General features: G+C 40.1%; 1 protein-coding gene across 1 annotated transcript in view; it reads right to left on the reverse strand.

Annotated features, from left to right (window-relative positions):
- RNF14 (ring finger protein 14) overlaps window positions 1-7,234 on the reverse strand; it is a 24,290-nt gene extending 17,056 nt beyond the window's left edge. The window contains exons 1-4 of the mRNA XM_006891124.1: window positions 7,081-7,234; window positions 6,042-6,193; window positions 2,483-3,010; window positions 1,202-1,430 (exon numbers count right to left, since the gene is read on the reverse strand). Coding sequence (XP_006891186.1) covers window positions 1,202-1,430; window positions 2,483-3,010; window positions 6,042-6,193; window positions 7,081-7,234 — 1,063 coding nt within the window. The remainder of the gene's footprint in view (window positions 1-1,201; window positions 1,431-2,482; window positions 3,011-6,041; window positions 6,194-7,080) is intronic.
- Between the last annotated feature and the right edge of the window lie 6,651 nt (window positions 7,235-13,885).

Raw genomic sequence — 13,885 nt, forward strand, 5'->3', positions numbered from 1 at the left:
TGCCCAAAGCATCCTTGATTACAGCAACTCTAGGTTTGAATTTGTTCTTCAGTTCCTTGAGCTTAAGAAATGCTGAGCAAGTTCGGCCCTTTTGATTTTCTGACTCTAGCTCCTCGCACATTTCATTGTAGTATTTTGCTTTGTCATTCATTATAATAATTACCACATTATATTTTGCACATATTAACTTGTTGTTTCTCAAACTGTTTATGGTAAAGGAATGGTTCTTCCCGCCCCCACCAATCTATCATGGATTAATACTTCCATAAAATATAATGAATCACTGGAAAAATTAAAATAAAAAGACAAAATACTAAATTTTTAAAATGATATTTAACTGGCATAAAATTACTGTCAAATTGCAATAAAGCTGTCTAATTCTGATGATCATTTTCTATTCTTACCTCATCATAAACTGGGAAAGGAAATTTAACAACTTTGAGTAGTACCACATCCATTCATTCATACTTACAAAGCAGCTATTAGTATATCATCCCGATTACAAGTGAGGAAGACTAAACCACCAGAGTCCAGTTAAATCAGTGTCAGGGATCTGATTTCCCAATCCTTATTCTAGGTTCCACCTCTGAGGCTTACTACAACACGATGGCAACTTTCCAAAGTGCTATGCTGGGGATGATTACGAGGTAATCAGTGAAAGAGCACTTGGTGACTGATCAGACGTGTAAGCCATGGAAATAAAGGTGGCCGCCAAGGTACTGTGTACATACCGCCCACGATCTACGTCATTCAATGTCACAGGCAGAAAGCACCACACTGTTCCTTCTCCTGAAATGTTTCCCCCGATACTTGCATAGCTTGTTTCCTGACTTTCTTCAAGCATTTACTCAAGTCACTTTGTCAGTAAAAGCCTCCTCTTGCTTTCGTAACTAAAATCCCAAATGCCCTCCCACTAAGAATATTTCATGTTCTATCCTTGATTTCTTTTCTCTCCTCAATAATCACCACCACCTAATATCCTATTTATTTTGTCTGCCTGCCTGCCTCACTGGGATGTAAGTTCCATGAGGGCAGATAGTTTGCCTTTTATCACAATTATATCCCCAAAACCTAGAAGAGTCACTGACCAAAAATGTTTATTAAATGAATACTTGCAAACTGAAATAAGAGGCATTTGGGGGGAGTAGGAGTGAGTAACAGGGCAGGAAAAGAGAGCTCAGTTCTCTTGGTTGCAGCTTACCTGCCATTATCTTACAGGGAGAGACCCCATGGTAGGTCAATCGGCACAAGGTACAGAAGGCAAAATTGCAGCTGGAGCAGATGGCCATGGTACCGCCAGGCTCTTGCATTACAGGCAGTTGGCAGGATGGGCGGGGGCAGTATACCACATCTGCCATCAGGTCCAAGGTGGACTGGAGGAGAAGACGGTCATAACGGGCAAATAACTCTGCTTCCACTAGCTCTTTGACCTGGAGAGAGATACAAAACACCACAGGTGTGCTAGTTTGTCAACCGTTTCTGATCTTGAGTCACTCATGCAAGAGAGATGGGCACAGAGTCTCACTTCAAAATCGAATCCTGTGCTCGCTTCGGCAGCACATATACTAAAATTGGAACGATACAGAGATTAGCATGGCCCCTGCGCAAGGATGACACGCAAATTCGTGAAGCGTTCCATAAAAAAAAAAAAAATCGAATCCTATATAAAAATAATCTATATCCTGATTGAGTGTCTATTCACTTGTTAAAATTAAGCAAAGAATATATTTTAAATGGGTATATAGTTTATTACAGTTAAAATTGTGCTTTACTTAAGTAGATTTTTTAAAAAAACAAACCAAGTAGGCTGCCCATATTTTAAAGTTTATAAATGATTCAATTAGTCACACTACTACAAGAGATGTCCCCTACATATCTCAATTACATAAAAATAAGCTAGAGCTCCCACCAAGTCAATGGGATCCTATCAGATACACAAAATAAATAATTAGATTTAATACTCATCCTTCTATCCTGAGGTCAACAAAGGATGCATTTACATTCACCTAAAACTAACCAATATGTCTTAGAGAGTGCTTTTGAGAGGCAAAAATGATGAGGCTTTGCCTCACATACTTTGGACAAGTTGCTAGGACGTGCTGTTCCTTGGAGAAGGACATGATGCTGGGAAGGCTGGTGGGTCGGCAAAAGAGAGGAAGACCCTCAACCAGGTGGATCGTTACGGTGACTGCTGCAAAGGGCTCTTGTGTGTCAGAAGTGTGAGGATGACACAGGATAGGACCATAGGACTAGGTTCTGATATTTTGTTCACAGGGTCACTATGAGTCGTGCTTAACTTGAGGACACCAAACAACAACAAATGGACCACAGAGTTCTTGAGCAATACAGCAAAACAACTTGTGGCTGGCTCCAGATCTCAAACTTCCCTGATAAGCTCTATCAAGGAAGCACCTAAGACAACAGTTTAGTTTCTCTTGTGAAAATTAATTAAGAGGCAGCTGCCAGCAGAGTAAGCAGTTACCTGACCAGGTGTGGCCACTGAAGGGCATTTTGGTTCTGGGCAGTTGAGGCACTGAACTTGGCCATCTCTGATCTGGATCTCAAAGTAGTCCTTCAGACAGGCTTTGCAGTACACATGCCGGCATTCTAAGAAGTACATGCAATCACTACCTAGCTTGTCACTGAAACAAATATTGCACAGGAACAGTTTACTGTCAAAGCACTTTTTCTGCTGAGCTTGATCAAAGTCCAAGATTTCCTGGATCAGACTTGACAATGATTCCACATCCTGCACTGCTCGTTCATCCAGAACTTCCTCTTGCTCTACATCAGACCCAGCAGCTCCCCCAATCTCCGGCTCAGTGCTGGCCGAGGCTTGGGCTCCTCTTCTCTGCACTTTTCCCTGAGGACCAATCTTGAGCTCAAAAGGAGAAGCAATGTTCAGGTACGTGAGGGTCTCTTCTTTAAGAAACTGCATCCAGGCAAACAAGACCACACTGCCACGGTATTCTTTCCATAGATTGTCCAAGTGTCTGCACAGAGAAGACAGCTGGGAAAAAAACAAAAGAGGATGCTGGTGAGTGGAGAAAGGGAAGATGATGATGCTGCCAAGCCCTGACTTCTCTTTAAATCTTTTCAAGTTGTAAATTGGGCTTCCTGACACTACTTTTCACTGCTGTTGTAAACTCTGCTATAAAACAACACCAAACTTCCTATCAGAAAGTTTCTTAACCTATTCAGCAGAATGAATCTGAGAACAGCACAAAAAAGAAGCAGGAAGGACCATGAGAACAACAGAAATGGCAAGGCTCTACAAGTGAAGAAAGATTTATAGAAAATCTGTTGAAATTAGGAACTTTATTCTTCATTTGTTCTAATATTGCTATATATCTCATGTAAGAGATTTGGTTCTAAAATGAGTATTTTTAAATTCCTTTGGAACTCTCAAAACTCAAAAAATGGTGCTTTTGTGCTATTGTCTGTAGGAGTGGAGCTCCTAAACCAAAGGCAGTGCCTCTCTGGAAGTTTTACTGCACTAGTGGCTCTGTGGAAGGAAGATGGGCAATCTAGTGGCTCCGTGGAAGGAAGATGGGCAATCTAGTGGCTCCGTGGAAGGAAGATGGACAATCTAGTCCTCTATGATTTACAGGCTCCTGGGGGATATGCTATGAGTCAGTTTCAACTTAAGAGCAATAAAAGGTTATCCTAGCCTATATCATGGAATAGTAATTCTAAGAACTGTTTAAAGATAGAAACCGAATTTTTAAGTTACTTCTAACTCTTAGTCCTACCAAAAAATAACTTGTAGCAAAGAATTGCTAATGTAATTAAACCTGAATCCTTGTTATTCAGAGTTACAAATTGGTTTTAACTCAGCATTCATTCTAAGTCTTATATCAGATCCTGGGTATTGGAAGAAAGCAGACTAATCTTGTAGCTGGACATAATTATACACTATCAACATGGCTTGGCCACCTGCCATAAGGAAAGCTCACTTTCACCAAAATAAGGAGCCAAATTATAAACAATTTAGGCTTCTCCTCCTTGAAAGCAGTTTTCTCCACTTGAAAGGCAAATACAAGAGAATTTTCCACTAGGTATATAAAATATTTGTAAGGAGAGTTTAGGAAGTATAAGCAGTTTTTATTTTTAGGTAAACCTTTAAAAATAAGCTTTCCACATGGCAAACAAATTTTATAAGCTGAAATAACAAGTAAAAAAGATCACATTTTCTGTTCCTTGCTCTATTTAGTGCTCTTCACTCAATCTTTCATGAAGACTCAAACATTTATGGAAAAGTTTAAGGTTAGGCATCAAGCACTTTTTCACATTTACATTAATATGCCCGTTAAGATCAACTGCACTTTTCAGAAACTCTGCTGAAACCCATAAAACATAATAAATACTAAAAAGGAAGCTGAGTGTTGTGTTAACATGAGTCCAATGAAGAAATCTCCATCTCTTCTCCAGCAATTCTCAAAAGGTACGACCATGCAAATGAGAGAAGAGACAGAGGAAAAGAAAGCAAGATGAAGACAGTGTATGTACAGTGGTGGTGTGTGTGTGTGTAGGGGGGGGGTCAGGTATATGGAAGGATAACAGAAAATACTAGAAGAATACATTCACTTCCCTCTACCCACCAACTCTGAGTCAGTGAATTATAGGCCCATCTGTTAATTTCACTATCAAAAGGTGTGATACATGTCAGCAAACAAAAATTGAATCAAGAGGCAAAGACCAATTAAAATGTCAATTAAATGCACAAAATATTTTATAAAGAATCCAGCTATAAATCACAAAATCATTAACATCTCTCCCACCAAAAAGTCATCATTAAGTAAATATCATCTGGCTAGAATGTGAAACTCAATTGCATATCCAGTTAATTCACGTGAGAGCTGACCCTCTGGTGGGTTTCCGGATACTGTAAATCACAGGGGAGGAGACTGCCCATCTTCCTCCACTGGGTTTGAACCTCCAGCGAGGCACTACCTTTGGTTTAGCAGTATTAACTCCCTATCAACTATGCCATCAGAGCCTAGGGAGAAGTGTGGCTATGCACAGCTAAAGAATTCAGTCAACTTTCAGCCCAATAATCATCATCCAGCTTTGATATTCTTGGGCAAATAATCCACTATCATTAAACCTGTCCATTAGAATATAAAGAGTATGTCTTTAACATGTATTACCACTTCCAACGTTTCATTTTGTTATTAAACCATTAGCTCAATTATACAAAAGATCAAACTGGTGAATAAGGGAATGAAAATTATGCAATCAAAATGGAAAAGTGACAGGCTGATCCTTGAGGTCAGGAACTCTGACAGCTTTTGTCTTCATATACATCAGTCTATCAATCTTCATCACAACTTTCAGAAAAGTAGCTGCTATTGATCTGTTATCTATCCCAAATTCTCTACATTAACTTCAAGACATGATTATGTTTCAATCAAGAGCTAAGGCTGCTACAAGGAAAGGATGTGTAATACAAGAAAATCAAGGTGTTTAATAACGTGTCATTGATACAAGAGCCAGACACATTTTCATTTCTGTGCATTTAGGTCTATGTGAAACTTGTCTAAAATGATTTTTCATTAATACCCAAATCTCTAAGGAGAAAATAATTATGTTTATTTAGGAAATTTGTTTATTATAACTTCATTAGCTTAATTTTCCAATCTCCTAATTACAATTAAGTATCTCATTGAAGGAATAAGAAACTGAGAAAGAAAGCGGACATAAAAATCTGAGGAAAACGAGGAGAACTTCGCAGTCTTCATTACAATACAAATTAAAATGAGAAAATAGGAAGATAAGAAACAATATATTTGATTAAAAATTATTCCTACTGCAAACCATCATGATCAGCAGTTTTAATTATTAACATTCCATTCCAAAACACCACAGCAATTTCAATTCATTAAGATTCATGAGAACAAGGGGGGAGGGAAATCACAAACTCAAGCTGTTTGTTCTGCATGCAATAAATTCAAGATCATCAAAGATAATCTTCCATTAGAGAGGATTCTTTTTTTTTAAGTTCTAAAAATGGATAGGAGAAATGAAGTTTGGGGTCTAACCTGAGTCGGTGACAGCCATTTGCCACTAAGTGTGAATGAAGGTGGGGAGGAGGATGGATAATCTGGTGGTAGTTCAAAGTTCAGCACAAGTGGAGGCAGAAAGCAAATGGTGTATTCAAAGCCACTATTCTGGAGACACTCATTTGAATTGCCTGAACCGAAAACAAAGATTAGAAAGGATCAGCTGGTCAGCACTTGAGTGTCCATTACTGTGCTTAAGAAAAAAATGCTTTACTTAAGAGGACAAAAATCCTCCACCACAGCACTTTATAGTCTATCATTTTAATTCTGCAGTTGTCACCTTCATTAGATACAGCTTAGTCTCTTACACACTTTTGAGTCTAATTTCTCACACAAATGATTAATATAGTGTTTTCTTTTGCTTGTTTAACTGTAGTTCATCCAGATAAAAGGATGTCTATTAAACAGCCATGACCTACTTAGATCAGCATATGCCAAATACCATGAATCATGTAGCTGGGAAATAGGTGCCAGTACAATGATCTCAGGCTTGAGTGCAAGGTACAACAATCACTGTCACAGTCAAAGTCTCATTTAAATGACCACACTTACTTTTACTCAATACCTTTATCCCAGAAACATTTTGAGAGAATGTACATCAAGGGCTTCTGTGAATGTTTGTACCAAAGGCAGCAGTTAAAAGTGGTTTGTGGGGTTTTTGTTTTGTTTCTAATGAAGCAAATAGTCACAAAGTAACAGCATGTGTTAACATATGAATGATACCCAAAACGATTCTAAAAATCAAAAAGTGTAACCCCCATCATGGTACTTTAAAAGTTTTCCGTTTGTTTTCCCCTACACTACTGATTCTCTTTGATCATCCCTCTTTAAAAGCCAACGACTCACAGCAGATACACTGATAGAGGGAAGACTGGAATGCAAGAAATACACCTTTAATTTAAGGGTCAAAAAGGAAGAATCAAATTGAAAAATGTTTACCCCATGGCAATTTTCAATTAAGACAGAAGCATGCATTAAATCAGTCATAGTACTAACTACCATTAATATTGTGACTAACCGCTCACAAATATCTTGAAATTTTGTGGTAAATCCAAGTAGATCCTGGTTTCTCCACCTTGGACAGACTCTGCTTTTCTAAATTCATCTCTGTCATAAATACTCGCCAAGGCCAGCAATTCATCCTCCTGAGCTTCTCGGTCTTCTGACGACATTTAATTTTCTGGAGCTAAAAGCAATCATTCAAATCAGTTAAGAACAGAAAAGGCACCGTGCTGGGAATATCTCAGTGGTACTTAAATTCCTCACAAATAATTGCAAAGGATTAATGAATATTCCTTTTTCTAAATTAAAAAAGAAAGGCATGGATCTAGCATTCCATTAGCTTTTAATAGCAACAGCCTTTTTAAAAAAAATAAACCCATGTTTATGATGCTTTTAATTATTGGCTTTGTTTAACTGGTATTTTATGACTGATTTAGAGAAACAGAATACTTTTTAAAATTGTTTTTGAAAGAGGTAAAATTACAAATTACTTTGATTTCTCCATAGACTCTAGTGTCTTGCTAACAAAAGGAGCCAAAGTATATTTTATATACTTCCTAAAAGAAATGAATTTTTTAAATCCACAGAAAGCTTTATAGCAGATTTTCTCAATCTCAGAACTAATGATACTGAAGCCAAATGATTATTATAGAGGGTTGTCCTATTGAACGCATAGCTGCCTCCTGGGCCCCTTTGTCCATGAGACACATCCTCTATCAGCTATTAAAATTAAAAAGTCCCCACAGATTGCCAAATATTCCTTGAGAGGAAAAACTGCCTCTGTCTAAGAACACTCTATTCTAGAGGATGTTTCAGGAACAGATACGACTTAAAGTCACACAGCAAAACAATACTCACTAATTTGTTTACAAAATACCAAATTTTGTCAAAATTAAGAAGCTTCACTTTTAATATTTACTATTACTTTAGAAAATACTAAAAATGAAAATATACTAAAAAAGAAGTATGACTCAAGATTTTAAAAATTATAGTTACTATAAGATGTACTTCAATTTTAAAAAAGTATAAATGAGAAAATAGGCAATCAAAATTAATTTAAAAAGTTTCAGTCAATCAAAATTGTTATGTGCCATCCAGTGGGAAAAGACTCGTAACTGACCCGCTGTCAGTTTTCGAGGTTATAAATCACACAGGAGGAGACTGGTCCTCTTTTTTTCACAGCAGCTGATAGAACTGAACAGCCTTTGGGTTGGCAGTGTAATTCCCTACCCATTAAGTGACCAGAATTGCCTGTCAATTAAAAAACTGGCCTACAGTTACTTTCACAAATATACCACCTCTCCACTAAAACTTGAAATAAACAAAATTGAAAAGTTAGGGCATGGTTTTTCACATTATAAAAGGTACTACTACAAAATTTAAAATAAATCTATTTAAAATTACATTTAAAAAAAACTATCAAGCAGATGTTAATGGTTCTGCTTGAGCTGCAACTCTAAGACACAAAGGCATATTCTATTTGAAGTCAGTTTGTACCTGTTAATAACAAGAAGAAAGGGATGTTAACACAACAGTCTAAATTTCAATTCAGAGAGTTTGGAATTCATGCAAGTCCTATTTACTCTCAAGCCAGTGGAGCTGAGACTGAAGTTGGCTAAGAGACCGAGATGTGGGACTCATATTAGACATACTATGGAGAGGCTGCCATCTGTAGAAAAGAAGCACAAAAAAGGTATTAGGACTCTCTCCAAGTTTAAGTTCTGAAAGCCAAATATCACCATTTAAGTGAAACACATCCCAGCAAATATTTAGTTCTATTCTTTAGCTGCACATTACTCCCCTAGAGCAGCTTAAATGAGCACAGGCATGTGGTGAAGTCGGCATTTGTCAGTCCTCAGCAATGGCAGGGGCCTTATCTGACTGCCCTCAGCCATGGGAGGAGCTTTGGAGGAACACCAATAAACAGAACACACACCTTCCCAAACACCACCTTGGTTCCCCCTCCACCTTTATCTTTGGCATCTTGTATTCGCTATTTCCCCAGCCCCCACCAGTTCTTACATTCTCATGCTCAGGCATTGGAGACCTTGAATCACACAAATGGTTAATGAAAGCAGTAAGCTGTGAAATGAAAGGTGAGGGGGTGAGGCGAGGCACTTCACAAGAGAAGTTTGGAGATCTGCTTTCCAAAAAAATCAGGCAGTGAAACCCACATGGTGCCCATGTGAATCACTGGGAGTTGTAATGGGGCAACTGGTGTTTTTTATTTAATAATAACAACTTAAAACAAAACTAAATACATTCCTGTTATGTCGGAACCAACTCATAGCTGACCCTCCAGTGGGTTTTCAAAGGCTATAAAATCACATGGAAGAAGGCTGACCATTTTTCTCCCTCCAGGCAGCTGGTGGATTCAAGCCACCTGCCTTTGGGGTGGAAGCACAATTCCTTACCCATAAGGCCAGTCACCTAATAATAATGTTGTTGTGTGCTGTCAACTTTGAATCAACTTATAGCTTATAGCCACCACCCACTTACAGCAAGTTTCCAGAGGCAGTAAATCACACATCTACCCTGTCTCCCGGACCACTAGCAGAGCAGCTGGTAGATTGGAACTGCAAGCTTTTAGGCTGACAGCACAACTCCTAACCATTAAGCCATCAGAATTCCCTTAATAATAATGATAGCAGCTAGTAATTAATTTAGCACAGTGCGTATCCTTGAGAACAGAAACAGCTGGTAATCCCACAAACTATTTAATTAAAACAGGTAATTGGAGAGTCCCCTCCAAAACATCTCTGAATCTTCTACTTCTAAAGTAGATGACCTACTTCTAAAACATCAGCTACAAAAGCACAGTCCTGACACAATGACATTCATGGGGTCCCCTGAGCTAGATTCAACTCCATGGCAACTGGTGGTAGCAATGGTGTGTCGCGTCCTGCCACAGGCACTCAAAGTTAGGTGAACCTAAGCAAGATGGTAAGATAAAAATCTAAAACCAAAGCACAAATCCACTTTTACGCTTTATTCTAAATGCTTTTGAGTCAGGCTTTTTAAACTAGAGAATAAAGTTAGGGTGAGAAAGGAAGTTTACAGATAGCTTATAGAGCTCAGTGAATGTCATAAAATGTTATGCAAAAGTATATATGAAATCACTATTTTACAATCAGACTCTTAAATGTGTGGCTCCTAAATAAACTAAAAATTAAATTGAGAATCAGCTTCTATTTAGCGAAGACCTACTATGTACTATATTAGGAACTTTCATGTTACCTTATTAACAATGTTACCAGGTGACAGAACTTGGTGATATATGTGATTAAACGTTTTGCTTCTTCCTACTAAAATATGTAAGGACCCTATGGCATAGTGCATGTGCTAGACTGCTATCTGAGAAAGAGCAGCATTTGGGTTAGACTCTTAACAACCCCTTCACCTTCTGTTTAGATTTAAAGCTAGAAAACCTGATGGGGGGCTGCCAGGAGTCAGAACTGACTTGACGGCAGAGGCAGTGGGTCTGATAATAAAACATTTACTAATGGGCCTCCTCTAGTACTTTCCAAGGGGGACATCATCCTTTGGGACATAACTTTCTAATAATTTTATCTTTACTTTTTACCTAAAAAAAAAAAAATTACAAATGGAGAGACGGATGAATAGATAAAAGTTGTTTTATGCTAGTGTTCGACATTTGCTTGTAATAGTTCCCAATTTTTTAGAATTTCTTTTTAAAAATTGTTACTTGAGTGAAAATTTATTACAAAACAAACTGGTTTTCCATTTCTAGTATTCTCCATTTCTACCTCTATTTACAGACTCTCCTCAGTAGCATCTTTTAAAAGTCTCATTACTGGCAATGTTAACTAGCATAATATAATTCATAAAATTTGTATTCTACATACCAGGAACTTTCATGTTATTAACAATGTTACCAGGTGACAGAACACAGTCTTGAGTCTTGGAAGGTTTTGGGTGGTCAGGTATATACGTTAGGTATGTCTGTTAGGCAAGAAGCCCTGGTGGTACAGGAGGTTACCTTGTAGGGCTGGAGAAGAGTAAGAAATATCCCATGGACTGACAAAACAACACACAGAAATGTGATGGAGAAGCTGTAGCCAGAGTGCTCGTTGTAGGCAAGGATGGCAACCCTTTGCCTAACATAATTAAGGGCTTGTTGCTAGAAGGGAGTATTCCTTGGAAACAGACATAATGCCAGGAGAGGTGGAAGCTCAGCAAAATAGAGGACGACCCTCGATGAGATGGAATGACACAGGGCTGCAGTACTGGACTGAAGAACATCAGAGATGATGAGGATGGCAAAGAGTTCAGATCTGTTGTTCATAGGGTCACGATGGGTCAGGTTCAACTCGACAGCACTTAACAACTTTTGTCTTGAGCAAAAGTGAAAGGAGGAAACTCAAGAATCAGAGAAGCACCTGGTCTACAAGCATAAATGTTTCCATGAAACACAGTCTCCTCTGCGTAGAGACCAGAGGAAGTAGATGGTTCCGGTTACCACTGCCAAACATCTAGATCTGGGTAAGAGTGGATGGATCCTGTTAAAAAGGGGGGGAAATGTGGAACACATTTCAAATTTTCAAGTGCATCCAGACTTATTAGATCACTGAGTCTGAAGACTGCCTTGAGATAACTCTAAACCTGATGTGAAACTAACTCCTTAAATCACCATTTAACTAAACAACCCAATCCACTGAAGTCCAGTCAATTTTGACTCATAGCAACCCTCCATCAGATTGCCAGATTATAATTAGGAGACTGTCCATCATTCTCCCTCCGAGCAGCCGGGGGATTCACACTGTTGGTTAATAGTCTGGCATAGCTCATTTTTAATGAAATAAATTAGCCCAAAAAGTAAAAAAGGTGACCCATGATTACTGCACTCTTTAAGAAATTATTGGTATGCGACCAACTAGTCAACACTGATTCTAAAGTATAGAGAAGGCTGTATGGGCACTGAGACCAAAATGGAAATAGAACTGCTAGAATGGACGTAATGAGAACACAATGGGAGGAATGCAACCAACATCCCTGAATATTACCTGTAGATATTTTTTGGGTGGGAGCTTGAATTGGTGTGTATGCTTTCACAAAAAAATCAGACTACGAAAAGAAAAGAAAGAAAAATTGCAGTACTCAAAAGACAAGCCAGACCCAGATCAATGAAATCAGCATTTCTGGCCTTAAGCCTCAAGGATCTGCTCCAGGTGACTCCAATATGCAGCCAGGTTTAAGATGTTTCCCTGTCAGCGCCTCAAGAACGAAGGGGTTCTGGTAGCTTAGTGTTCAGGCATTGCACTGCCAAGGAAAAGATTGGCAGTTCAAAGCTACTAGGTGGAAGACAGATTAACAGCCTCCTACCCAAAATTCAGTCAAACTATTTCACTGTAGGTAACTTCCCTGACAAGTCACATCCCACTTGCATTAGTTTCTAAAACTGTACTTCATTCTGCATTTTTAAAGGCAAGAACCAAATCTTGTGTACTGTTGTCTAGGAAAAAAAATAAAAGCTGAGTTTTCATGCTGCATGGATCACTCATTAGAAGCATAGAATTTAGCCACTGCTCTGCCACATCCTACCAGAAAGAGCAGGTTGGAAGTATAGCAATTACAAGAACTGTAACACTTAGGGATTCTTAGTGCCCGCGACAGGAACTATGCTAAACTCTTTAAATACGTGAAGTCAAGCTATCCTCCCCAGACACTAGAAAGCAGTCCTATTACTCTATTACAGACGAAGGAAAAGACAGTTTAGGTTTCTTTCTGGCGCAAGGTCAACACAGCTAACACATGAATAAATCTGAATTCAAACTACTCTGTGTCTTCATCTGTAAACCAGAAATGAGAATAAACCCAAATTTAACACTAATAGAGAGTGTGTGTGTGTGTGTGTGTGTGTGTGTGTGTGTGTGTGTACGCGCGCGGGCGTGTGAACTGGAAGCAGCTACCCCAATGAGGGTAGAGCTTTCCCTCGTGGGTCTCCCGTCGACCTGGGGAAATCCTCCCGGTCTCAGCGTGCGGACTCCAGCCGGGGGTCAGCCCCGGAATGAACGCACAAGCCACCGGGGTGCTGAGTCGTTGTTTGTGAGCCACCACTCCCCGCAGGCCCCACCTCACTATCAGCCTGTGATCCGCACACAGAGGGCGCTGTGCGGGCGGGGAAAGCGTGGGCCCGCCCGAGGCGCCCTAAAGCAGCAGGACCTGGACTTTCCCTTCCTCCTCCGAGCACCCTAAGGGTTTCATCCAGGCAGGGCTGGGGTCACCCCATGACGAGTTTGGGAGACTAGGGCCCACTGAGCAACAGCCTCCCGGTAAGTACTGGTCGCCTGGCTATGCCCAGCCCTAGAGTTCCGCCCGCCGCCCTGGCCTCAGCCCCCTCACCGACTCTCCCGCACGGCCTTCCCACGCAGGCCTCACCCCGCACGCTGCCACTCGGGTCCTCAGAGCTGTCAGCTGAGGGGGCGGAGCGGGGCGAGCCAGGGCGGCCGCCAGCGTGGGGAGGGTCCGCGCAGCCGCTGTGACCGCCTCGGTCCCTCGGGCGCCCCCGGCAGGCCAGAGACAGATCTGCAGCCGAAGCCACCCTGACTAACCCCCTTCGAGCTGCCTTGAATGTGTGCCTCGGGAGAAGATGATAATAAAGCAAACCAATATAAAATTGTGTTCTTGTTGTTGTTATGTGTCTTTGAGTCGCCTGCAACCCATGGTGACCCTATATATAGCAGCTCTGAACCCTGCCCTGTCCTGAGCCAGTCTCACTAATTCCGACACACCAACCCCCTTTGCCCTAGTTATGGTATCAATCCATCTCATCCAGGGTCTTCCTCTCCTACGATGTCCCT

Source organism: Elephantulus edwardii, unplaced genomic scaffold (genome assembly GCF_000299155.1).
Source record: "Elephantulus edwardii isolate Elephantulus edwardi_28Jun2011 unplaced genomic scaffold, EleEdw1.0 scaffold00095, whole genome shotgun sequence".
Classification (NCBI taxonomy): domain Eukaryota; kingdom Metazoa; phylum Chordata; class Mammalia; order Macroscelidea; family Macroscelididae; genus Elephantulus; species Elephantulus edwardii.